Raw genomic sequence first — 27944 nt, forward strand, 5'->3', positions numbered from 1 at the left:
TGTATTCCTTTCTACCAACAGCTGGCGTTTCAGAATGTGTAGCGCGACCGTATTCTATACTACTGTGACTTTAAAAAGTTTTGTTTACGTGTCTCCAGCCACTAGTTTTTCATGCTGTTTCTCTGAACCGACTTACAACCTTTATTAGGTGAGCTTTATTCGCAACTCCACACGTTGTATGTTGCATGAAATCATTTAAATTTAAATTGTTAACTTTGCTTTTACAACCTTACCTCTGCTTTACGAATGCTAACAAAATTATAGCATACGTTCGTTAGCTAGCAGAGCGCACTTTCTCTTGCCTCCTAAGTTAACAAAAACAACAACAACCGGAAATGCAATTCCACAATACATGGAAAATGCATATATTAAATTATTCATATATAGATTTTGAACCAAACATACTCCTATGTTCGTCATCTGCGTGGCTGTTCAATTGCGCGTTAGAAACATCGTTAGCAAGCTAAAACATCTGTTAAGGGAGACCAAGTCATTGAAGAGTTTCAAAATGCCCAGTCTTGTGAAAACTATTACAGCCTCTTTGAAGAAAAGGGGCAAAGCAGTGTTTTCTAAACAGTAATGTATTGACGATTGTGCTTATCGTCTGAGTTTCAATTTTACGAATCCCTTCTTTTGTATTTGCTGACGACACGCACACGCCCCCACTTCCACAGGAGCACCGCCATGTCCATGTGGATCCAAGCCCAGCAACTACAGGGCGATGCCTTACACCAGATGCAGGCACTTTATGGCCAGCACTTTCCAATTGAGGTGCGACATTACTTGGCCCAGTGGATTGAGAGCCAACTCTGGTAATATTTTTTTTTCTAACCGCAAACTCCCTACATGGTAGTTCTATCAATATTTCATTTGCTTAGAGCAGGGGTGTCAAACGTACGGCCCGAGGGCCGGATCCGGCCCACCTGGTGGTTTGGTACGGCCCGGGGAAGAAGCTACATTGTATAAAGAAAAATGAATTTTCTTTAAAATTAGTAGTTCTTGTATTATCCGCTAGGGGGCGCAGTGTTTTAGTACGTGCAGACAACATGAATTGACATTTATTTATGTTGTTATGTTATTCTCTTGTTCATAATATAGTGTTCATAATGTAAAAGGGAAATTCTGTTAATAAACATTTTGATAATTTACTCATTCTTTGCACTAATTATTAGTATTAGTGACAAATACAAAGGGAAAAAAGTGGGCTCATTTTTAGTTCTATGTCATTTTGCAATGAGTTTACTGGTCCAGCCCGCTTGATCTCAAATTAAACTGTATTCCGCCCGCAGACCAAAGGGAGTTTGACACCCCTGGCTAAGAGAGACAGCCATACCTTGAGATACGAGCTTAATGCGTTCCGGGACCGAGCTCGAATGTCGATTTACTCATATCTCCAATCAACGTTTCCTATAGGAATGAACTAAATACAAATAAATTAGTATTATTATTTTTAAAGTTTATAAAAATGTGAAAATCCACGCTGAAGATCGCAAGCGGAAGCCGCTCCCCTGTCCTCTGCTTCCTACTAGGAATCAGCGCTGAAGTTTAAAAAAATATATATATATATTTTTAAACATTTTCGAATAGGGGTCACTCTACTTCACGTTTTTTTTCATTTATCGCGGCCATCTCTGGTCTACTTTAACTGCGATAATCGAAGGATTTACCAACGGACCTACGATATTCCCGAGGACATCTCGAGACATCCAGGATCTCCGCGGATAGTCAGTCCAGTCAGAGTATGTCGGAGGCGGCGAAGAGAAAGAAAGCAAATGTGCGGATGCCGGGCGCGCCTAGCTGCTAAACTAAGGCAGCAACCACATCGGGCATCGCTTCCGAGTATCTTTTTGACCAATGCCAGATCCATCACCCACTAAATGGATGAGTTGGAACTTCAGATTGCTACCAACAGCTTTGCAACATTATTCTCATCGCTCCACCCGCAAATCCCAGACGCCACGGTATCGCTAGCTAGCCGAACCCTATTTTGAAATGATCGCTCAAAAGAATTAACAGGCAAAAGCAAAGGAGGGTGTTTATAATCAATGAATGGTGTTACGACAGTAGGATCATTAACACACTGCTCCCCAGATTTAGAGCTATGGGCGATACGGTGCAGGCCCTTCCACCTACCTAAGGAGCTAACAGTTATCATAGTAATGGCGATCTATATTCCACAGGATGCTAATTTTAGCACAGCACTTAACCTCCTGCTAACGGCTGTAAACAAACAGCAGCTTGACCACCCCAATGGAGTCTTTATTGTCTCTGGTGACTTCAACAAAGCGTGTGTAAAGACTGTTCTGCCTAGGTTTATTCAGTACATAAAGTGTCACACCAGAGGAGACAAAACTCTAGACCATGTTTATTCTAATATCAAACATGCTAATAAAGCCACTTCCCTACCTCACCTGGCTGGATCAGATCATCTCTGCCTATCCTTCACCCCCACATACACTCCACTCCGGAGGCTAACGAGGCCACAAATAAAGATAATAAAAACTTGGCCCGAGGACGCCCTTTGTCAGCAGCAGGACTGTTTTTCCCGCACCAACTGGGAACTTTTCGAACACCACAACACTAAACGGACACTGTACTTTCCTACATCAAAAACTGCACGGATAACGTCACTGTTAATAAACGGATGCAGGTTTTTCCTAACTAAAAACCCTGGATGACCAAGGAGACACAGCCACTCATCAAATCCCGTAACACCACCTTCATGTCAGGGGACAATGTACAATACAGCGCTGCCAGAGCAGAGCTAAAGAGAGGCATTAAAAAGGCCAAGCCAGGATATACAAAGAAAATAGGAGTACTTCACAGGAAATAACCCAAAGAAGATGTGGCAGGTAATACGAACATTACCAATTACAGAAAATTAATGTCTGTTAACGCGGATGCCTCATTAGCTGAGGAACTGAACCGTTTCTTTGCCTGCTTTGAGACTGACAAAGTACCCCCACCACCACCCTGCAGCAGTACACTGAAGTTTCAGGGACATGAAGTGAGACTGGTAATGCAGTCTGTGAACACCAGGAAGGTTGCTGGCCCCGACGGAGTACCTGGAAAGGTACTCAAAGCCTGTGCTGACTAGCTGACTGGAGTTTTCACAAACATTTTCAATTGTTCCCTGCCACAATCTATCATTCCATCCTGCCTGAAATCTGCCACCATTATGCCTGTCCCCAAAAAGCGAACCATTGATAGCCTGAATACATATTGCCCTGTTGCACTCACGCCTGTGATCATTAAGTGCTTTGAAAGGTTGGTCGCCCACCATATCAGGAATACAATCCCTCCCTCAGTTGACCCTCACCAGTTTGATTATAGAACAAACAGGTCCACTGAGGACGCTATCGCCATAGCTCCACACACAGCACTGAGCCACCTGGAATACCATGGGAATTACGAAAGGATGCTTTTCATTGACTGTAGCTTAGCCTTCAACACTATGATGGCTATTCTGGCCGGCAAACTCTCCCACTTTACACCATCCTCTTCCATTTGCTGCTGGATAAAGAACTTCTTAACCAACCCACCAAAAACTCTTAGACTTGGTCCCCACCTCTCTTCCTCCATTACACTGAGCACTGGCTCCCCTCAAGGCTGTGTACTGAGTCCTCTTCTGTACTCCCTGTACACATACAACTGAAGACCAACCCACCTAACTCCATCATCAAATTTGCTGATGACACCACTGTGGTCGGACTCATCTCAGGAGGGGATGAGTCGACCTACAAAGATGAGGTCAACAAACTGTCTTCGTGGTGCTCGGTGAACAATCTCACACTGAACAATACAAATACTAAAGATATAATCCTGGACTTTCGCGAACGCAGCACCAATCTGGCCCCACTCCTCATAAATGGAGTGTGTGTGGACACGGTCCATTCCTTTAAATTCACAGATAAGCTCTCCTGGTCTACAAACAGCACGGCAGTAGTGAAGAAGGCCCAGAAACGACTCCATTCCCTCAGCGGACTCAGGAGGAACAACTTAGACACTAAGCTTCTGGTAACCTTCTATAGAGCCACTCTGGAGATCATCCTGGCATACTGCATCACAGTGTGGTACGCTGGAAGCATGGCAGCAGACAAAAGGCCATGCAGAGAGTGATTAACACTGCCCAGAAGATTGTCGGCTGCTCTCTGCACTTACTGGAAGACATTGCCAGTCCTCGTGACCTCAGCAGAGCCAGGAACATTGTCGGGGGCTCATACCACCCTGGTCACAACCTGTTCCAGCTGCTGCCCTCTGGCAGACGCTATAGGTCTCACAAAGTACGGGCAAATAGGCTTAAGGACAGTTTCTTTCCCACATCCATCAGGACCCTAAACTTGCGGTAACACGACATACAATCCCTTCTGTGAAATAACTTCGGGGTGAGGTAACATAAAAAGACGTTGGGTATCTGCCTCCTACTGGCTGACTGAAGGTAAATGAGAAACAGTGAGAGGTAAGTGATATGCTCGCTGAAAAAGAAGTGTATATTAAAACGATTTGTGGATACTAAACTAAGGAATCCTTGTTATAAAATAAAAAATTTGAAATTTTGGATAAAACAGAGAAGGGGCTGTAATGTAATTGCAATTGGAGGCAGAGCTGGAGAGCCAGAGCATGCTCCGCGCACGTCACGCGAACGCCACCCTCTTAATATGGAGCAGCAAGAAGTTAAGGATAAACTAAAAACAGGAGAACTGAAAAGACAGACATGCACTGGTAAGAATGAGTTGTGGAAAAGCTTGACATTCGCTGAATACATTCAACGAGAGCTAAAAGACTGGCACCTCGACACAGTTGAAATAGTCAAACATCTATATTATCATATAAAATATGTAAATGTTACTACAGTCTTGCTTGACTTAGATTTCTTTAAAAAAGACAGGCTTTCATCTATTATCATAAATCACCCCTCCACTTCCTCTTATCCTCACAAATCAAATATGAAATTTTGGGTTTGCTTCGGGCTCGGGGCTGCAAATCAAGTTAATTCGCTGGGCTCGAGCCGGTCCGGGCTCTATTTTTTTCGGCACGATCTTACCTCTAAGCTGTAGTCCATTTTTCACCTGAAGGTAGCTGGTGTTAACTACACATTAAATAGTGGTGTGCTTTTATAGGGACTCCGTAGAGTTGAGTAACCCAGCAGAAGAAGCCAAAGCCAAGCGTCTGTTAGACAACCTGGTGACAGAGCTCCAGAGAAAAGCCCAGCTTCAAGGAGGAGAGGATGGCTTTCTTCTTAAGATTAAGCTGGGACACTATGCAAACCAGCTGAAGGTAAGCAAGAAAAATCAACCCAGAGTATTCTTATCAGTAAAGGAACAAAATGATTGTTGTAATAACTTTTCAAAACTAAGTGTGAGTGAAGGTCGATTTGTCTTTAATTTTTGAAATGCTTTAATGTTCCTACATTATTGTAATGTGTTGCATGTTGTTAACATATTAGTAAAAAAACATCTGTTTAATGCAGAATACTTACGACCGCTGTCCTTTGGAGCTAGTGCGTTGCATCAAACACATCTTGTGCTCTGAGCAGCGATTAGTTCAAGAAGCTTCCAATGTAAGTATTGCACTGAGTCGAGAAGCAGAAGGTATGATGACTTAGGGGTGTCCCGATACTAACATTCTGACTTCTGATCCTCTCTACTTTTTCTCAAGATATGCTTTGCAGATAACGATCCCATCCTTATTTTAGATTAAAAAAAATAATGCAGAATATAATGTAACCAGTAAAAAGTATACTGAAGTCCAGAAATTCTTTGTTTGTTAGATAACACAACAATCTGTTACTGTCATAAATTTCTAAAGGGATGTGGCCCCACTCTGATTATACATATACCTCAATATGTTGAGTTTGCATGCTCCTGTATGGGTTTTCTCCAGGTACTCCCGTTTCCTACCACATCCCAAAAACTTGCTTGATAGGCTGGTTGAACGCTGTAATTTCCCTCGAGATGCGAGTGCCAGCATGAATGGTTGTCCGTTTCCTTGTGCCCTGTGTTTGGCTGGCCACCAACTCAGGGTGTCCCCTACCTGGGGCCGCAAGTCAGCTTGGATAGGCTCCAGCACACCCTGCGACTTTTGTGAGGATATGCGGTACAGAAAATGAATTAATTAGATTAGATAACTTTAATCATCCTGTATTCTGGAAATTCCCCTATATTCCCTGTGTTTTTTTTGTGTATGTCTAATATAATTTAAGTTGTTATGTTGTGTGTTTAGGGCGGCCCAGTGAGTGCATCGCAGCTCTGGGGTCCTGGGTTCAAATCCAGGTCATGTCCATCTGTCTGAAGTTTGCATTTTCTCCCCGGGCTTGCCCGGGTTTCCTCCGGGTGCTCCGGTTCCCTCCAGGTACTTGGTTTCCTACCATATTCCAAAATCATGGATGGTAGGCCGATTGGACACTTAAAATTGTCTGTAGGTATGGGAGTGAGATTGCATGACTGTCCGTTTCCTTGTGCCCTGCGATCGGCTGGTCACCGATTAAGGTTTTCCCCCGCCTCTGCCCCTGAGTCAGCTAAGATAGGCTCCAGCCCCCCCACGGCCCTAATGACGATAAAGTGGTCCAGAAAATGAGATGAGAGATGTGTGTGTTTACGTGCGTGTAGGAATGCACATTCATACCTCTTATGTCCGTAATTAATTGAAATAAAAAATATAAACAAAAACAAAAGCAAAATTTCAAACTTCTCTGTGGCACAGCAAAACTGTTCACACCTTTTAAAGTACAGTGTTCCCTCGGTTATCGGGGTTAATGGGGACCGGGACCACCCGCGATAAGTGTATTTCCGCGAATTAGGGATTCCCCTTCAAAAATGCTTAATATGAATTTAATTCCAAAAATATATATATATATATATTTTTTTTTAATTTAAAAAAAAAAATGTTTAAATTTCCCCCGAATTTTTTTTTACCCCCCTGTATACGGTACACAATATAGAATACGGGTAGAGAGTGAAATTCATGTTATAACAAAAAAAAATTAAATATGTTGATTCAATGTAATATTTGTATTTTTTATTTATTTTTCCAAAAAAAGTCTGCGAAGCTCTGAGTCCGCGGTAGCTGAACCGCAAAGTAGCGGGGGAACACTGTATTCTAATCTATCATTTTGTGTCAGGCAGATGAACAAGACAGGGCTGATTTAAAAAAAAAAAAAAAACGTTACTACCTTTTATTGATGAGGTGCTACTCTGTTTTTTTTTTTTCAGGTAAATTGTGTAATTGGGGCTAAGACATTGGACAGCCTCTCCCAGCGCCATCAGCAGGTCAATCAGGCCTTTGAAGAGCTCCGGTTAGCCACACAGGAGACTGAGAATGAACTGAGAAAGCTTCAGCACAGCCAGGAGTACTTTATCATCCAATACCAGGAGAACCTGCGTCTCCAGGGTATGCACTCATTCAATCTATCATATGTCCTTAATGGGAAAAACAATACTTTTATATGGTCATACAAACTGATAGAATATTGTTCAATAATTAAACTTTTTTCTGTGTAATAGTAAAAAAAGATTGAATAAAACACAGTAAATCCATGAACTTGTCGCCAGACATGGGGGAGATATTACTACTACTACTTCATCACAGCATTATTATACCCATTATCACAAAAGTCAAATAATATCTCGATTTGCATGCTTACATAGCAATTGTCATTTATACTAGGTGTTGCTTTATCCCATTAATCTTTTTGAGCAAAACAAGCCTTCTTATTTGATTATCTAAACATTCTTTACCATGTTGTGACCACAGATATTTTACCGTCAATTTAAAAAAAAAACATTTTTCTCATCTGATCTTCCTCCGCTTATCCGAGGTTGGGTCGCGAGGGCAGCAGCTTCAGTAGGGAAAACCAGAGTACCTTTTCCCCAGCCTTTCATCCAACTTTTCTGGGAGCATCCTAAGGCATTCCCGGGCCAGCCATGCGACATTGGCTCACAATTGCCCCCTGGGTCGGCTACGAGGCTTCTTCACAGTGTGACGTAACACTTCACCAGGGAGGTGTCCAGGGGGTATCCTGATCAGATGCCCGAGCCAACTTATCTGGCTCTTCTCGATCCGGAGGAGGTGCGCCTCTACTCCGAGCCCCTCCTGTACACCCTGCGGAGCTAACACATTCAAGCCGATTGTATCCAGCCGGGATCTTGTTTTGTCGTTCACGACCCATAGCTTGTGAGCATAGATGAGAGTAGGAACGTAGATTGGCCGGTAAATAGAGAGTTTTACCTTTCAGCTGAGCTCCTTCTTCACTTGTCGATCTCCCGCTCCATCTTCCCTCACCTTTTTCCGACTGAGGACCATGATCTCATAGAGGTGCTGATTCATAACCTAAACTGCTTCACATTCGATTGCGAATCGTTTCAGTGAGAGTGGAGATTCTGGCCTGATGAAGTCAGCAAAACCACATCATCTGTGGAAAGCAGGTGTGCAGTACTAAGGGGAACAAATCGGACCCCCTGTATGTCACGGTCGCTTCTAGATATTCTGTCTATAAAAGTTATGAATAGGATCGGTGACATAGGGCAGTCTTGGTGGCATCGAACCTCCACTGGAAAGGGATCCGACCTAATTCCGGGAACCAGACTGACACTAGTCATAAAGGGACTGGACCCTACATATCAGGGATTCTGGTACCTCATACTCCCTGAGTACTCCCTCAAGACTTCCGAGGGGACACGGTTGAACACCTTCAAGTCTACAAAGCACATGTAGACAGTTTGGGAAAAATCCCAAGTTGAGTTCAGCAGCGCCCCATCCCCACTATACACTGTGTTGATGGTGCACTGATTCCCCCTCCTCAAACGACGGATGGTGAACCAAAATTTCCTTGAAACTGTTGTTCTACATGGCCTCGCCAAACTCCTTCAATGTCCGGGTTTCTGCTTCAGAGACCACCAAAGCCACATGCCACTTGGCCAGCCGGTAGCCATCTGCTGCCTCCGGGGCTACACGGACCAAAAAGGCCCTTTATGACTCTTTCTTCAGCCTGGCGGCATCCCTTACCGCCGTCGTCCATCAGGGGGTTCTGACAAAACAAGGTCCACTCAGACTCAATCTCCAAGACCTGTTGTTGCAAATTCCATGCCATATTGAAAATGTCCACGTTCTTCATCTATATTGTCGTCATTGTTTTGGGGGAAATTAAACTTCCACTTTGCTCCTCCGCGCCATCCAGCCATCAATTCCCTGTCCAGAGAGCTTTATTTACGGATAAGTGTTGTCACCCTGCTGCCCGAACTTAAAAAGATTTTAAAAAATTCCACATTGCTCCTCCGCGGGGTCCAGTCATCTTAGCTGCCCAAGACAGATAGTAGAAAGTTTTACAGTTTAACTTTACATTTGAGCAAAAATATGAGTACTACTCTTCTGTTTCTGTTAATACTTGATAAGTTTAGGCTAATGTCATCGGATGCACTGGGTGGGAGATATTTAGGTTTACAAATGTCCCCTACAGAGGACAAATTTGAACTACTGGTAGTCAGGACGATATGGGGATAGACTTTTTTCCACTTCACACACCACTAACTGTAACAATTAAATATCTAGAGCACACATTTTTTTTCAATCACATTTATTTTTCTTTTTTTCCTGGTTCTAATTTTGCTTCCGTTTTGGCCAGCCCAGCTGAGCAGCCTGAGCTCTCTGCCTCCAGCTGAGCGCACCCAACGGGAAACCCCCCTACAAAGCAAGCGAGCCACTGTGGAGGCCTGGCTTGCCAGAGAGGCCAGCACATTACAAAAATACAGGCTTGTATGACTATACCGATTTTTTAAAAATAAATTATTTTAAGTTTATTGGCTTATAATGCAGGGATCCCCAACCTTTCTTTGTACCATTGTCAGGTTTAATGTTATATTATTTAAACGGATACAATTAAAATTAATTGCTTGCGTCAAAACGAGTCTCCTCCCCCTGACTTAGTTTGTTACTTTTTTTTAAACAAATTTCATAGTCAATACGCTTGGTGGTATTGTAGAATATTGGGGTGCACGTTAGTCGAGATCAGTGTTTCCCTACCAGTGTGCCGCGAGACACATAGATGTACATGAACGCATACAGTAGGTCTTAACACAGAATATGTATCTAACACAGGGATGCTCAAAATGTCGATCGTGATCTACCAGTCAACCGCCATGATGCATACAATAAGAGTCCACCCTCTCTTACCAAGTTTAGAAAAATGTGATATGTGACTTGCGCTGGTAAACGGTGTCACCTACATGCCCACACTATGTTGACTACTGATAGGTTCATGAATAATTACCCTTCTGATGTAATTATCAATCACTGCAGGCAGACATCTTATTCAATTGTTGACATTTAATTAAATAGAATGCATCATGGATAAGGACCTTAAGGGAAGATACAGCAAAGCCCCTTGTCTTCAACAGTATCCTCTCGAACAGTATTTCGCATACGGCTTTAAGGCATTTGGATTAAAGCAATCACGCCTTCATTTGACCTAACAATCATATAACAATTATATAAAGAAGCCCGAAGTGCGTCACGAGGTATGCACACTATACGAGTGTTATGGAAGTGGCAGATATCCTGAGTCCTTGCTGCCTCCTCGGAGCCCGATACTGGGTGAGATGTCGGATAAACAATCTGTTTATGACCTCGAGCACTTTCCGAACAATAGGAAGAATAATTTAACAAAGAAATGAATTACTACACATATATGTATAATAGTAATACAGAATAAACCCAACAACTACTTTAGTTTTACAAGGTATATCGGCATACAAAAAGCAGTTATGTATGCTGATATACAAGGTGACCCAAAAAGATGCGTACCCATAGGTTTCGAAAACGTTTTCATTGGTACGCATCTTTTTGCAAAACTAAATGAAAAATAGCTCTTCGTCTGATATTTGATGCCTGAATCTTTTTGGCTAACTTTGGTTTGAGTGATTATCTCTGGCAGTATGAGTTGATTCCTTAACCATGCAAAAGATTGCTCAGGTTGTCCAACTTGTTCAGTATGGCACATCCCCTCGTGCTCCAGCAGGAAGGTTTAATGTGTCTCCAAGCACAATCTCCAGAACATGGAGGAGATTTTAGGAGTGTGGTTTTATTCTCAGAGACCTGGAGCGGACTGTAGAAGGTCATCAATCCATCAGGGGTATATTTGCACCTTTTGTGCAAGGTGGAACAAGCTGCTTGTGCCCTACAGACTGACCTCCAGAGGGCCACTGGTATGAATGTTTCTACCCAAACAATCTGGAAAATACTTCATGAAGGTGGCCTGAGGACCAGACGTCCTGTAGAGGGCTCTGTGGTCACTCCCCACCACCATGTAGTTTGACTGGCATTTGCTCCAGAACATCAGAATTGGCAAATCTGCCACTGGCACCTGTACTTTTCACAGACGAGAGGAAGCTCAGCCTGAACACCTGTTATATACCTAAAGATTGCCAGTAGCACGGCACAAAAATCCCTGTTTAAAATTGAAACGAACAGAAGCATTTGTTCCTACGTTTTTTTTTAGGCAGTGAAAAACGACCACTTACACAAAGAGCACAAAATGCAGAATTATTTCACCCTGTTTAACATGTACCCTAAAAAACAGGTAGTGAATAAGTTGATTGCTCTTCATATTGTCAAAATTAACTCACTAATCCATATGAATTGGTGGAGGCTCTTCTTACACAACTTTGAGGATTCCAATAAGAGCGTTCACTGTGCGTTCGCAGGACCTTTCAGAACAACACCAAAAGACCCTCACTCTTCTGAGGAAACAACAAACTTTGATCTTAGATGAGGAGCTCATACAATGGAAGAGGAGACAGCAATTAGCTGGGAATGGGGGTCCTCATGAGGGAGGACTAGATGTTCTCCAGTCCTGGTAAGGACTTTTTTTTGTACTTTTCTCTACCCACAAATTTTAAATGTAGTTAGTTGTAGCACAAATAAATCAGTCCAAGATATAATGATCACGTTTCTATGTTTGTAGGTGTGAAAAGTTGGCCGATCTTATCTGGACAAATCGGCAGCAAATTCGACGCTGTGAACATCTTACTCAGCAACTTCCTCTGCCAGGCTCCATGGAAGATCTGCTGAACAAACTCAATTCAGACATCACTGACATTATTTCTGCTTTGGTCACAAGGTGAAACTCACACCTAATCTCTATAAAGCTATAGACCACCAAGCAGTGGTTTGATTCTCATTATCATTTCTTCAGCATTTAGAATTTTGTTAATCATATTTTTGTGCAAAATGCAGGTATTTGTCTTTCATTGTACTTCAAAAGAAATTCTGTCAACGCAAAAAAGTGTTTGAATTGATCTTGTCATTGAAAATAGAATCAGATCAGATAACTTCATCAAGTATCAAAATCAGAGGAAAAATATTGGGTTTTTAAGATACAATTTATTTATTTGTAAAAATGGAAAAAATGCAATGCTCTCCCCAGTGCTCGTAGGGATCTTTACACAATGGAGTTGCGGCGAAAGCGACAGTGCGGCTGAAATCATAAGCAGCCTCTCGCCTCTTGGGTACCTGGTCTCGTAGGCTCGTATCTCAAAATTTGCCTCGTATCTCAAGGCGAATATTTGATCGGAATTTTACTTGTGTCAATTTCCTCGTGTGTTTGGAGCACTGGTATGTCAAGGTATATGTGCAAGTATTCTGTCAAAAACGACCATGACCTCCTGGGCTGCAGCTCGATATCACCTGAAAATATTACTTAAAAAAGTTCTATTTTCTTATTAAGGAAGAAATCTTGTTATATAAGCTGGAGGTTTAAAATTTACAGAAAAAAGTAGCATCTTATAGTCTGAAGAATGGTCATTATCATTAATATCACTTCCTAATAACGCTACCAACTGTGGAAGTACGGGGTTTGCAAACAAAACCGATAAGTCACTTTCTTTGATTCGGACCAAATTACCTGGACTGTTTTATTGCGGATCCTTTTCACATTGCAATGTTTGGAAGCAAAGCAGGATTTGCCAACAAACCTATATATAAGCAGACATCGTTCAATCGTTAGGCAACTGGTCTGAGCAGGGTAACACGGTAAAATATGCAAGTGAACAATTGCGGAACTCCAGCTTGCACCACTATTTCCTACAAATAAATAGGTGTATGGTTTCAGCTTTGTTTCGAAACACTGTGCAGTCGCTTTGAATCCTAAAGCAAACGTCACTGCAGTGTGCTTGGAAGCGAACCGAGACCACCTCTCCGGCGAGGTCTCAGACCAGCTGTTTGGTCTGCACTAGAGTTCGCTGGTTTGTAATCGCACCAGCCCAATAGGTTCACACCACATACTTAACTGGTTTGGTCCAGACTAAACAAGGCAGGTGTGAATACACATTCGCATGCCCAGTCAAACTATGAAAAAAAACTGCAAATCATATCTGGGGAAAAAAACATTTCTTTTCAAAAATAATTTTATATATCTCTCAAAGGTGAATTTCTTACACAATGTCAAATTAATCATTACAAGACAGACAATATTCAATAACCCACCAGGCTATTTTTGTTAAAAAATGTTTTCAGTTGTGATATGAAATTAAGAGAAGACCATATTTCTGAGTTTGAGTAGCGGTGAATCTCTGAAGCTGGAAGAAGAACTGAATTATATGATCCCTATTGCAGTAATACATCCTGAAAGGACAAGCGAGTGTAGGGAGAAAATGTGAGGGGAGATATAGTGGAGATCAGACAGGTATGGAGGAAGGTCGTGTATGGATTTTAGGACGGTAAAGGTCAATTTTGAATAATATACTACTGCACAATATAAACTGTTTGGCTATGGCTGTCTCTCATTTCCTTCAGATAATTTACATAATGTTAATAATCCTGCTCTGTTTAGCACCTTCATCATTGAAAAACAGCCACCCCAGGTGTTAAGGACCCACACCAAATTTGCGGCAACTGTGCGACTTCTGGTGGGTGGTAAGCTCAATGTCCACATGAATCCACCTCAAGTCAAGGCTGTCATTGTGAGTGAGCAACAGGCCAAAGCCCTTCTAAAAAATGAAAGCACACACAGGTAAACAGCATCTCAGTGGTGCATACTTTGTCATAGTTTTTTGTATATGAATAATATTTGATTCATCTCTGCTTTGTTAGCTCTTGCAAAATGTTATTTTGTTGTGTTTTAATGTTATTAATAGGTCTAATAAAATTTCTTCCCCTATTGATAGTGAAAGCAGCGGTGAAATCCTTAACAACAACTGTGTGATGGAGTATCACCAGGGCACAGGCACTCTCAGTGCACACTTCAGAAACATGGTAGGATTCCAGTTAAAACCCCTTTGATCTTGCTCATGAAATACAGTTGTACCTTTACTTATGAAATTAATTGGTTTCAGAACTTTTTTCTCTATTTTAGACGTTTCGTAAGTAGAGCAGTACTTTATATGAATATTCTCTAATTCGTTCCACGGTCCTCACACAACTGCCAACTAAGCCCTTTAAAACTGGTCAGTCTCACCTTTGTATGAAAGATGTAAAAAACACAAAAATAAATTTCAAATAGTAGCTAGCGTAACTAGCCCGGCGTTGCCTGCCACCGTTTGTAAAGCTGTGTTGATGTCGATGTCCAGCCCACAATCCATTTGCCAATAGTAGCTAGCTTGTAGCTTGCGGCAAGAGTTATTTTGTAAATCCAGTCGGAATGACGGCGAGCACCAAATTAGTGTGCTCGCCGTCATACTGGGTGTATTGACAAAATAACTATATATCCAGCAGTCACTGTGCAGTACTTTTTATACGGGGAAAATAGTACAGTCGGGGCCTGCTTGCTGTAGTTGTGAGAGCTTTAGAGGATTGTGTACCCTATCGACTGATTTATTTTATTTTATCGTGATAACAAATTTAGTATTGGTCCATATATAAAACGTACTGGATTATAAGGCGCTTTGTCTATTTATGAGGCAATTTAAGACTTTGAAGTGCGCCTTATAGTTGGGAAAATACGGTCATTTACTTTTTGGGGGATTTCTTTTTCATATCATGAGTCACTCATTTGCATATAAAACATTTCTTAACCTGAAAATTTCGTACTTAGACACATTCGTAAGTAGAGGTATGACAAAGCAAAAATCTATATATTTTTTGGGACACGTTCAGCTGTTAAGAAGCAGTTATGTTTTGAAAACCAAGGCTTCATAAAGAGTAACCGTCAATAGTTTGGAATTCACTAACAAAACATCTTGTATGTTGGTTAATCTCATTATATGTGGGGAGAGTGGGGTGTTAGAAAACTCCTCAAACATGTTTTTCCCCTTAAGATAATGAATGAAGTGTACTTGGCGCAGTTGGTAGCTCAAGTTGTACTAGGACCAAAGGGTAAGCTGTTCCAGTCTTCAACTGCCCACTGTCGAAGTGGCCTTGGACAGGTCCCTGAACTGTAATTGGTTGGCAGCGCCTTGCATGGCAGTAGCCCCATTTGTGTGTGTGTGAGTATAGATTAATTTGTGGTAATTTAAAAAAACATTTGTTGGGTATGGTAAAAATGTGTAGCTAAAATTCTACATTTAGAAGTAAGGATTAGTACTCTCACTCCTCGAAATGGCAATGGCATTTACACAAAGGAGGTATGAAGAACCGTGAAGAACCCCTCAATAAATGACATGAATAAATATTTAACAGGGAAAAGAAAAAAAGACAGTGTTGGACATCGTACAATTTTGGTCATGGTAGTACTCCACTAAAACAACCATTACTGAACACAATGGCTGAATGACAGTTGCTTCAAAATACACCAGAAATATATTATGGTATTTCTGATGACGGAAAATTGAGTTGTTTTCTGCTGAAAATTTACCTTTTTGTAATACAAGATTAAATTTATTTGACCTTACATGATACCTGCTGGTACTCTATGTATCAAGAAGTTCAACTATTATTTTGCTCTCTATGTGTATAGTCCCTGAAACGAATCAAGCGGTCGGACCGTCGAGGTGCTGAGTCAGTGACTGAGGAAAAGTTCACTGTTCTGTTTGAATCACAATTCAGTATTGGTGGCAATGAACTGGTCTTTCATGTTAAAGTAAGGGATTCTTTCAAACATTCTTTATTTCCGAACTTGGTTTAACTTCAGTTTAATCTCTTTCTCATGGTGCATGTCATGTAGTATATAGTTAAAAATAATATTTAGTATTATAATATTGGTATAGTATTTTTTATTTAAATATTTTTTTAATAATGATTCAAAAAAAAATAAACTGAAATGACATCACATTCATTAAAAGTATAATTACTTTTCAGAATTTCAATTCCTCCTAAGTGTTATTATAAAATGATTGTTTTGTCATTTTAAATTTTCTTTAGGTGTTTAATTTTAGGTTTTTCCACTCACTACAAGGCTTATTCCTGTTACCCTTAACCATCTCTTTGCTTTACACCTGCAGACTTTATCGCTACCCGTGGTGGTTATAGTCCATGGTAGTCAGGACAACAATGCCACAGCAACAGTACTTTGGGACAATGCGTTTGCTGAACCAGTGAGTTGAATTCTTTAAGTCTTATTCATGAACTACGGCGTCTGAAGTTCTTAAGCAAATTACAAAAATATTATCGGTGGGCATAATCAGACGGACAACCAATCGCACTCATACTCGTACCTTGGGGCAATTTAGAATGTTCAATCAGCCTACCATGCATGTCTTTAGAATGTGAGAGGAAACTGGAGTACCCAGAAAAAAACCCACACTGGTGGACCGACCAAAATCTGAGGCCGACGTGCTAACCACTGAAGCCGCCAGTCCGCCAATGAAATGTAATTAACGAATGGCAATAAACCTTCCACGCTTTACACAGCTGCTATAATCTCCAGTTCCTCATTATAATGAGAAACGTTGTGGCTTTCTAATGCAACATTGAAAAACAGATGCATTCGTGCTTTCATCTCAAGTTTTCTGTAAGCCAGTTTGGATGGGAGGATTTCTGTGGTACCTCCTTTTTTCTTGCTGATGTATTGCTTGCCTATGCAGGAACGTCACATAATAACTACAGAGTGTAGCAGAAAGAGCATATGTGGCACCATAAAAAGTCCTCAAATATGGCTGCAACACAAAAGCAAAACATTCTTATGGCATGATAGATAATCATTTGCAGGTGGAACAGTATTTGTTGAATGTAAGTTTTAGCTTTGATATCCACCCCTTCTATGTTAAAATGTCCTTAAGGAAGATATTGAACTCCTGATTAGTTCTGAAGCTTCATAATTAGATCAGCGAGTAGACTTAAGACAACATTAGTAGTAAAAGTGTTTTTGCCATCTCTAAATATGAGTTTATCTTTCAAGTAGGATTTTTTTTAATGTTGTATCTTTCTCTTTCATTTGATATAATTGTGCTTTCAGGGTCGTGTACCTTTCATTGTACCAGACAAGATATTATGGAACCAATTATGCGAAGCCCTTGATATGAAGTACAAGGCAGAGATGCATAGTGGCCGTGGCCTGTCAGAAAATAACCTGGTCTTCCTAGCGCAGAAAGCTTTCACAAGTACAAGTAACAACCCAGAGGAATACCGCAACATGACCATATCTTGGGCACAGTTCAACAGAGTGAGCCCAGCATGATGCTACGAGTGACAGATCTCTCTCCTGAAATTGCGGCACTCTCAACTCAAATTTGTCTTGAACAGGAGAATTTACCAGGGCGCAACTTCACCTTTTGGCAGTGGTTTGATGGCGTCATGGAACTTATGAAGAAACATCTCAAGCCCCATTGGAATGATGGGTAATGGAAACATTTTTTTTTGCAACAAAAACCTTTGTGTTGACTTTACTGACTATTGATAAGCATCTGATATTGTCAAAGTTTTTCTCTTATGATCTTAACAGTATACCTTTTAAATTATTCAAGCAAATCAGTTTTAATGACCTAATACTTAGAAAATCACATCTTTAACTAGTGTTGCCCCGATTTGGCATTATACCATATCGCACAATATGTACTCTTCGAAATCTACTTTCCAAGCACCGGTTGCTTTATCCATAATGGCCGCCTGCTATGCACGCCACAATAAAATAATGGAGAGCTTGTCACGTTTCCCAAGATAATAATAGATGTCCAAGATGGATATATATGTGCCATTTCCTTATCCTTCTGCTGCGAGTTTAAATTTTCACAGTTTTTGTCTAATCACTGTTAACACACTTTAAATGGATTGGGCGACATGTGTGTGCATGTATATGCAGTAGCACCTTTACTTTCAAAATGAATTCATTCTCAAACTTGTTTTATAATTTGGATTTTTCATAAGTAGAGCAGTATTTAAGAAGTAAAATGGGTTCCACTGTCCTTTAAAAAAACAACTACCAATTTAAACCCTTTAAAATTAATCCACGTGTCCCCCAATTTGTGAGGAACACAAACATGAGAGAAAAAGAAAATTATTTATTAATGTATTAATGTATTAAAATGGGTAACGAGCGTACAAAAATATTTTTTATTCATGCTAGAGCCTCTTTGGAAGAAGCTCACATTAGGCAAAATATGAAGCACACAAACAAATGCACATGAACAGACATCTAAACAACTTCAGATTATGAATTTTCTAGAAAAGCTGTTTGTTATTAAAATTGTTCGGCTTTATGACTTTTTTTGCATTTAATTTCACACTGTTTCTATTCATTGCCACAGTGCCACCTGTTTGGGCTCCATATCTTACGAAGTGTAAATAGTAAACTGTGTACCTTACACAAACATGTACAGAATACTGTATAATTGTTGATTTTTTTTCAGGGCCATCCTGGGTTTTGTAAACAAGCAGCAGGCACAGGATATGCTTATGTCAAAACCCAACGGGTCATTCCTCCTGCGTTTTAGTGACTCTGAAATTGGTGGCATCACTATTGCCTGGGTTGCAGAAAACCCCAACAAAACAGGTATCTTTGGTTTTCTCATCTATTCTGATGGATACTTAACTGCCATGGTTTGTTGTGTTTAATATAGCGCTGGCGCTGTGAGCTTATAGGCTCAATTACAGACGCTCCCCTACTTACGAACATTTCGAGTTATGAACAACGGTACATACGAACACAGCTCAGCTCACCTAGCATCCACCTTTCTCTGCTCAGTTCGTTGCAGTGCGGAAGTGCGTGAACGTATCTCCAGTGCGCAAATAACCTTTTTCATTTTTATCAATAAAAATCTCGTGCATCCATTATTCATTATGGTTGGTGAAAAGCGAAAGGCTTCTAGTGAGGGAGGTGCAAGGAAGAGGCAAGCCATTTCATTTGAAACGAAAATGGCAATAATAAAGAACCTTGATGCGCGTAAGTAAGTGGTTAGCGTTGCACTGGAACACAACTTGAATCGTTCCACCGTCAGTACCATTTATAAAAAGAAAGATCGAGCAGCAGGACCCAAATATTGAACGTTGCACAAAGGTTGCAAATCAATTGAATGATGCCATACAGTGCTACCGCATTTATGATGAAAAAGAAGAAAACTGTGCAGTCGTCATGAGATAGCTTCTTTCGGACAGTTTCTCGTAAATCTCTCACAGAAATGAAAAAGGTTCTTTGCGCACTGGAGATACGTCACGCACTTCCGCATTGCAACTAACTGGGCAGAGGAAGGTGGATGCTGGGCATGCTGAGTTCTCACAGCGCCAGGCGTCGGTATTAGCGGCGGAAAGAAGCACTACTCGAAAAAGGCGCGCAATACAAAATCGAACTTACGAACATTTTTCGACAAAAACGCAATTTGCAGAAATGTTCGTGAGCAACGTTTGTTCGTAAGTTGAATGTTCGTAAGTAGGGGAGTGTCTGTATACATATACGCCATTCACACTGACTAACGGAGAAAAAAAACACTAAAAAAATGCAACCCTCCACCCAGTGCTCGCAGAGACATCACACGAAGGAGTTGCGATGACAGAGACATTACACGAGTTAGTTGCAGGGAGAGAGACAGTGCCCATGATGTTTTTATGAGCAGCCTCTCACGTCCGATGTCTGGTCATATATCAAAATTTGTCTCGTATCTCAAGATAAATATTTGGTCAAAATTTCACTTGTATCTCAAATTGCTCGTAAGTCGGGGCACTCTAATGTCGAGGTACCACTGCATTACTGTAAGTAATATTGGGAAATTGCACCTGAATTTGCACATTCTTGTGAGAGCCCTTGTGATTTCCTCTATCTGAGACATTTTCATGTAGATACAACGCTGCCGCTCCCAGTGTATTTCCTGGGTTAACGCGAGTGCCTAGTTCACAGGCACTAAGGGTGAATCTCCAATCCCACCAATGTGGCTCTCCACCAAATGACCGTCTAAGAAAAAAAAGGGGCAAAAAATTATGGCACATCTGAATTCTGAGTGAGTGAGAATGAGTTATGCAATTTAAAATACAGTAATATTCTTGACATACGAGTCAGTCCCCCAACATACAAGAAATTTGACATAAGGGGAAAATTCTGAGCAAATATTTTCCTTGAGATTTGAGCATACAAGACAGCCAAGTGGCTGAGTGTGCGAGGGTTGCTTATGATAACAACGCACTTTTTTTCTCGTCGCATCTCCCTCGCGTAAAGATATCTACAAGCCCTGGGCGTTTTTTTGGGAGTATTATTAGAACAAATTGATGTCATGTTGCCCAAGCACTGCTATACATTACTAAAAGTTTCAATAGCTCTGCTTATGATTTTATGCTGTTACTCTTGGTGATTAGGTGAAAGGCTGGTCTGGAATCTGTTGCCTTATACATCCAAGGACTTCTCCATTCGTTCTTTGGCTGATCGTATCAGTGATCTGAATCATCTCTTGTTTCTCTATCCTGACCGATCCAAAGATGAGGTCTTTTCCAAGTACTACACACCACCACTTTGTATGTATCTGCAGAATTTCTGTACATTTTGAATAGCACTACACTTATTAATGTTGAATACATATTTGTGACTTAGCATTGAAAAATAAGTTGAACAGAGATTCTGAGCTAAAAGTCATTAATGGTTCACGAGGAGATTTTCAAGTGATGTTCCCTCATTTTTGTTCCAAAAAACTGCTTTATAGATTTAAAAAGTTCCATTATCATGGAATAAAATTTGCAAAATTTCTAAAAGTTTCTCAGCAAACATCAGAAATTAAAAAAACGCAAAAGCAATTACCAAATTTGTTCATCTTGAAGTCGCACTAGCTGAAAAATGCACAATGAAAGGGAAAAAAACACATAGATTCGCTTTTTTGGAGGGGGAATTTTATTCAAAACAAAGAACAGACTTATCGTCTCACAAATGTATTGAGGATATAGAATTGTTTGAAATTTTAAACTCTCAGATGATCCTAAAAATGATATTAATTTATTTTGTGTGTCTTTCAGCAAAAGCAGTGGACGGCTACGTAAAACCGCAAATCAAACAAGTCGTGCCAGAGTAAGTTATTTATGGACTGTATAAAGGTTCAGTTGTGTTGTGTTCAAGACCAGACTATCCGAGACCGATACTTGCCTGAGACCAGGACACGAAAAATACTATAAAACAGCAGAGATGACTTTCATCAAATGATCAATATGATGTCATCCTGACTCCAGTAAAATCCATTTGACTTTGACTTTTGAGAAATTTTGACAGAATCTGTAGTTATAAAATGTTACAAAAATTCATATTTTATATTTAGGCCACGGGGGAAGGTTATCAAGGGGCTGGGGACTTTGCTTTGTTGTTCTTGTGTAGGAAATGGACTACAGCAGCCACTTCTCTGTAAGTCATAGACAGATCCGAATGAACTTTTACAGGTATACAGTGTTCCCTCGGTTATCGCGGTTAATGGGGACCGGGACCACCCGTGATAAGTGAATTTCCGCGAAGTAGGGATTTCCCTTCAAAAATGCTTAATTTGAATTTAATTGCAAAAAATATATATATATATTTTTTATTTATTTTTATTTTATTTTTATTTTTTTTACCCCCCTGTATACAGTACACCATATAAAATACGGGTATAGAGAGTGAAATTCATGTTATAACCAAAAAAAAAAACTGTAAAATATATTGTTTCAATGTAATATTTGTATATTTTTTCCCAAAAAAATCCGCGAAGCTCTGAGTCCGCGGTAGCTGAACCGCGAAGTAGCGGGAGAACATTGTATTTTTAGGATACCCAGCCACCAAATGGTGCGGTGGTTCGCTCACTTGACTTCGGTGCAGGCAAGAATGGGATCTATTCCCGCTCAGTGGCAGTGTAACTGTGAAATGGCAAATGCTTGTCCGTTTATGTGTTCCCTGCGACTGAGTGGCAACCAGTTTAGTGTGTAGTCCAGGGGTGAACCGGTGTGGGTCCAGGTTTTTGTCCTAACCGATCCAACACTGACAGTTTAACCAATGAGGTTGTGTTGAAATAAGAAGGGCCTGACTGCAATCCGGTCATTGCACTTCAAAGTTACCAGGTTGGTGGAAAGGTTTTGGAGCTGTTAAAAAAAAAACACCAATACTGTGTTCCCTTGCTACTTTGCGGTTCAGCTATCGCGGACTCAGAGCTTCGCAGATTTTTTTCGGAAAAAGAAAATACAAATATTACATTGAAACAACATATTTTACAGTTTTTTTTTGTTATAACATGAATTTCACTCTCTTTACCCCTATTCTATATGGTGTACTGTATACAGGGGGGTAAAAAAATATATATATATATATATATATATATATATATATATATATATATATATACAAATACCTATCTAGACAATATGATCAATACTAAAATGTGACATTATTCAGTAGAGGCTGACGGTAGTGCGAAGTATGCAGAGACGTGAGAGAGAAAAGGACAGGAGAGAGAGAGACTTGATGGCAACACGCTCGTAACATATCACAAACTTTAAATTTTATTTAAATTAATTTTGATTCTTATATGTAAGCATGTCACTGCTATCTAGTAAATGTGCAATGACACTTTATATTCTAGTCTGGAAAAATTATGTTAAGTCAAAAGCTCCCAGGTATCGCCTAGGGCTACACACACGCACTTTAAAATAGGTTTTAATCTTACATTAGACGAAATGTAAACATTTTGCGATAACTGAGGCAAATATGTTAATGTATTCCACCACGGGCTTCAAGTCAGAACTTCCTGGCTTCTCCATCTCTCAAAAACGAGTGTAAACCAGTTCGTTTTTTTTTTTATTATCGAACCAGCCACGACTTACTTTGAAGGGTTTCGCTTGTCTTTTTCACATGCTTCCTTTGCCTTCAAGTCCATGTAGATTCCGCTGTCTTTTTCACAGATTACCGACTCGGTCACGCTATCTCCAGTAAAAAAATGCAACCTGTACGGACCGGTGCTCATAGATATCTTAACGCGAGGGAGATGCGGCGAGAAAGACCGAGCGATGCTGTTTCATTGTAGCCTATCACATGCTTGTCCACCCACTGCATCGGGTACCATCTGGTATGCTCGTGTCTCAAATTTGTCTCGTATCTCAAGGCAAAAATTTGTTGGGAATTTTCCTTGCATCCCTAATTTGTCGTATGTTGTAACACTCGTATGTCTGTCAAGGTATTGCTGTACTGTAATTAGAAGTGTGAAAACTCCAGCACTTGTGTGGGATTATTACAGAAGATAAAACGCAAAGTCATGTCACTGTAATTTGATGTTGTACAGTGTTCCCTCGCTACTTTGCGGTTCACTGTATACTTTTTTTTTGCTATACTAAACTGTCAGTTGAAAGTGTTATGATTTGACCGATACTAAAATATTGTACTATATGTCTGATAGATTCACCACCCCAAATCCTGAACCCAGTGGAACAACTCCTACATTCATGGACCAGACGCCTTCCCCCTCTGTGGTCAGCCCCAACAATTTTGCTGCTTATCACTCAATGTAAGCATGTATCCTTAGATTTACTCATCTACAGCGTATAAGGCAGAGGCAGTCAGAAAGAAGCAAGGCCAAACTGTTTATTAAAAAATATTTATAATTAAAAAAATGATAACAAAATACAGAGCTGATGAATTAATCGATTTTTCACTTTTATTTGAGAGATGTGTGGTAAAGATTTCAGTGAAATCCTGGAATTTCTGGTCTAGCAGGCCCCAAAAAACATCCAGTCATCGTGGGAAAGGGTGTGGGTGGTATTCCAATTCCATCACACGTCCAACGTGACAAACTATATAAATGGAGACAAATAAGTTTTTAGTCAACCACCAATTGTGCAAGTTATCCTACTTGAAAAGAGTTGATAGGCCTGTAATTGGCAACATGGGTAAAATTCAACCATGAGAGACAGAATGTGGGGGAAGAAAAGAAAATTACATTGTTTCATTTTTAAAGAATTTGTTTGCAAATCATGGGAGGAAATAAGTGTTTGGTCAATACCAAAAGTTCATCTCAATACTTATGTACCCTTTGTTGGCAATAACAGAGGCCAAACGCTTTCTCTAACTTCACAAGCCTTTCACACACTGATGCTAGTATTTTGGCCCATTCATCCATGCAGATCTCCTCTAGAGTAGTGATGTTTTGGGGTTGTCGTTAGGCAAAACAGACTTTCAACTCCCTCCGCAGATTTTATATGGGGTTGAGATCTGGAGACTGGCTAGGCCACTCCAGGACATTTGTTGCCTTGGTTGTGTGTTTGGGATCATTGTCATGCTAAAAAACCCAGCCACGTCTCATCTTCAATATCATTGCTGATGGAAGGAGATTTTCACTCAAAATCTCTCGATGCATGGCTCCATTCATTCTTTCCATTACACAGATGAGTCGTCCAGGTCCCTTTGAAGAAAAACAGCCCCAAAGCATGATGTTTTCACCCCCATGCTTCACATTCTGTCTCTCTCATGGTTGAGGTTTACCCATGTGGACAATTACAGGCCTCTAATCTTTTCAAGTAGGAGAACCTTCACAATTGGTGGTTGACTAAATACTTATTTGCCCCACTGTACGTCAGACATAAACTGGCTACTTACTATATTTCCTGGGTATTGGATCCGGACTCTATTGGCAGACCACAATTAGACTCAAAGTCACATGCAAAAATATGTGATCAGAACATCACTAGTTTTTATTCTAAAGTACATTGGAATCTCAAAACATGGCAGACAATGGCAATAGAAACTAGTCATTCTATTGATTACATGTACCGTATTTTCACAACTATAAGGTGGACCGCATTATAAGGCGCACCCTCAATGAATGACATTTTTTCCATATGTAAGGGGCACTGTATTATAAGGCGCACTGTCTATTTTGGAGAAAATTTAAGACTTTTAAGTCTGCCTTATAGTCGTGAAAATACGGTAACTGCTATTGACTTCCAGGTATGAAGCACTCACTACACAGTCACCTCTGGAGCCAGCCATTGTTGATGTTTTGGATTTTTTTTGTATAAAATCTTGCAGTGGGGGAGGAGCTATATGATGGACGATTTTGGCAACTAAGATGGCATCTGCATATTTACCAGTATTGTTTCAGTTCAGGCGTTTGTGTTTTTTTAATATTCGACAGTGGTGGTTTTTCGTTTTTGGTTTTCTGTTTTTTCCATATATAAGGCGCACTGGATTATAAGGCGCACTGTCTATTTTGGAGAAAATTTAAGACTTTTAAGTGCGCCTTATAGTCGTGAAAATACGGTATTAACCCCTGATCATAGATCGATGTAGTTTTCATTAACATTATGGTAAGTATGGTGAAAATATGAATGAAACCATGTGTAAAGGTGGTCCTTTGATCCCCAAAAACATTTTAAACTGAAATTGTGCTACTGTCCTGTCAGGGGGGACACAATGTTGGATGCAGACGCAGACTTTGACTTGGACGACACCATGGACGTAGCTCGTCATGTGGAGGAGCTACTCCGAAGGCCATTGGCCTAAAGACAGAACCGAGTGGCACACATGGATCCCACACTGCTACAGTGCAAAAGCTTCTTTATATACTAGACTTTGGTAAGATGGCGGCCAAGTTTTAAACTGCCACTTTTCCTCAGTATACCTGTCTACAGGATAAAGTCTGACTGAAACATTTTGTTGTTCTGCAATAACACTCATGCATCAGACTTCTCCCTCTCTCAGCATTCACCAAGTCAAAGAGTGGCAATGCCTTATGACATTTTTTTTTACACATTGGCCATCACACATGGCTAACAACCCTTTGTCGGATCAACAGCAATTGTTGTTGTTGTTTTTTAATTTAACTCATAACAACATAATTGAATGGTACAATTTTTATCATTATAGATGTAAAAAAGTTCAAAAAGATTTTAGTATAACACTGAGTACAATTGGAGATTTACAATAAGGTCTGTATTTCTGTTAAATGTAAATATGGTCAGCCATCAAAGTGTTATTTTCTGATTGTTGCAAGATGTTTTAACGATACAACATGTACTATCGTATACAATCCCAGATCACAAAATTTTCAGAGGATTGAAATGGGTCAAAAACTAATTATGCTCATAGAATATGTATTTTCATTTGTAAATTTTAGAGCTACAAAGCAACTACATATTTCAGAGGTACAAGGATATTTCCAAAAGAAATAAAAAAAAAATACATGTCTTATATTACAAAACTGTTAGGTTTTGAGGAGCGACGGTGGTAGGACCCAAACGCAGTGAAGCAAATAGAGATGGCAGATGAGAGTGCATTACAACCTTAATACTTCCACATAGTTATTAAAATAACAAGAGCAAAACCAAAACTTGTTAGGGAGTCATGGGGAAAATAGGAGCACAGGACATGGCAAGAGTACACGGAAACAAGTGGGTTCACAAGACGATCGGACCAGGACTGACAAATCATATTTGATACATACATACATTAATCATACTTATTTGTAAGATGGATCAGGATACAAAACAAAATCTAATTCATGGAATAACAGTCTTGGGGTACTGCATGGGGTCACTGCTAGGCCCACTGCTCTTCAGCCTTTACATTAATGATCTCCCAAGCTATTGTCTTTCCACTGTCACCTGCCAAATGTATGCCGATGATGCCATCCTATGTGTCCACGCAAAAAAAAAAAAACATGCTGCACAGGAACTCACAGAGGCAGAGAGCGTGAATGACTAGCTTGAAAAAGTCCAACTTCACTTGAACATATCTAAGACTGTCTGTATGTACTTCTCAAAAAGAGCGACACATAATAGCGACCCCAATGTTTTTGTCAGAGGAGTAACAATGTAGTGTTCAAGTAACAATGAAGTAGGGATTCCCCTTCAAGAATGCTTAATTTGAATTTAATTTAAAAAAATATTTTTTTTTTCTTACCCCCCTGTATACAGTACACCATATAGAATACGGGTAGAGAGAGTGAAATTCATGTTATAACAAAATAAACTGTAAAATATGTTGTTTCAATGTAATATTTGTATTTTATTTTCCCCAAAAAATCTGCGAAGCTCCGAGTCCGCAGTAGCTGAGACGCGAAGTAGCGAGGGAACACTGTTGTCCAAAAATTGAAATACCTAGTAATCACACTTGACTCTCAACGAGCCTTTAAACGGCAGATAAAAAAAACATGCTGTGATAACTTTACAGTATAGACGACGGAGGCTGTTTATTGACACTCACAGGAAGCCTTTTAACAGATCAACATCAGGGTCACTCGGTAATACGTAAATGACCATCAAGTGGTGGTAGTTAAGCCCACTTGTATAACCTGATATCATTTACCGTTATAGTATGAATATACTACAACGCTAAATTAATTTTGATTTAATTTGTCCAATTTTAGGTTCATTAGAAACAATCTAACATCTGAGTCTGCAAAATTATATTTCAACACAATTACTGCATGACTTACTGCCTAACAAGTTGGTAATCAGCCTGCAAAACAACACTAAAAACAATTGAAGCCATTTATTATCAAGCTTTGAAAGTAATGGACAGGAAGCCAAAAACACAGCACCACTGTGAGATATTAAAAAAACACAAACGCCTGAACTTGAACAATACTGTTAATTATGCAGATGCTGCCTTAGTTCACAAAATCTTACAACACAAAAACCCTCCACTGCAAGATTTTGTA

General features: G+C 40.1%; 1 protein-coding gene across 2 annotated transcripts; it reads left to right on the top strand.

Moving 5' to 3' along the window:
* LOC144211804 (signal transducer and activator of transcription 5B-like) lies at positions 1 to 27661 on the top strand. Of its 2 annotated transcripts, XM_077739265.1 has the most exons (19): positions 1 to 148; positions 675 to 812; positions 5121 to 5277; positions 5471 to 5560; positions 7212 to 7389; positions 9620 to 9750; positions 11697 to 11848; positions 11957 to 12112; positions 13823 to 14002; positions 14157 to 14244; positions 15884 to 16006; positions 16368 to 16460; positions 17321 to 17527; positions 17608 to 17702; positions 18711 to 18853; positions 20644 to 20799; positions 21292 to 21343; positions 23685 to 23792; positions 25687 to 27660. In XM_077739265.1, exons 2-19 carry the CDS (start codon positions 685 to 687, stop codon positions 25784 to 25786), a joined length of 2337 nt encoding a protein of 778 aa, XP_077595391.1. In that variant the 5' UTR covers positions 1 to 148; positions 675 to 684; the 3' UTR covers positions 25787 to 27660. The 2 variants fall into 2 exon arrangements, with proteins under 2 accessions (XP_077595391.1, XP_077595392.1); XM_077739266.1 differs by lacking the exon at positions 5471 to 5560 and having other exon boundaries at positions 25687 to 27661.
* Positions 27662 to 27944: the final 283 nt, after the last annotated feature.

Source organism: Stigmatopora nigra, chromosome 18 (genome assembly GCF_051989575.1).
Source record: "Stigmatopora nigra isolate UIUO_SnigA chromosome 18, RoL_Snig_1.1, whole genome shotgun sequence".
NCBI classification, from domain to species: Eukaryota; Metazoa; Chordata; class Actinopteri; order Syngnathiformes; family Syngnathidae; genus Stigmatopora; species Stigmatopora nigra.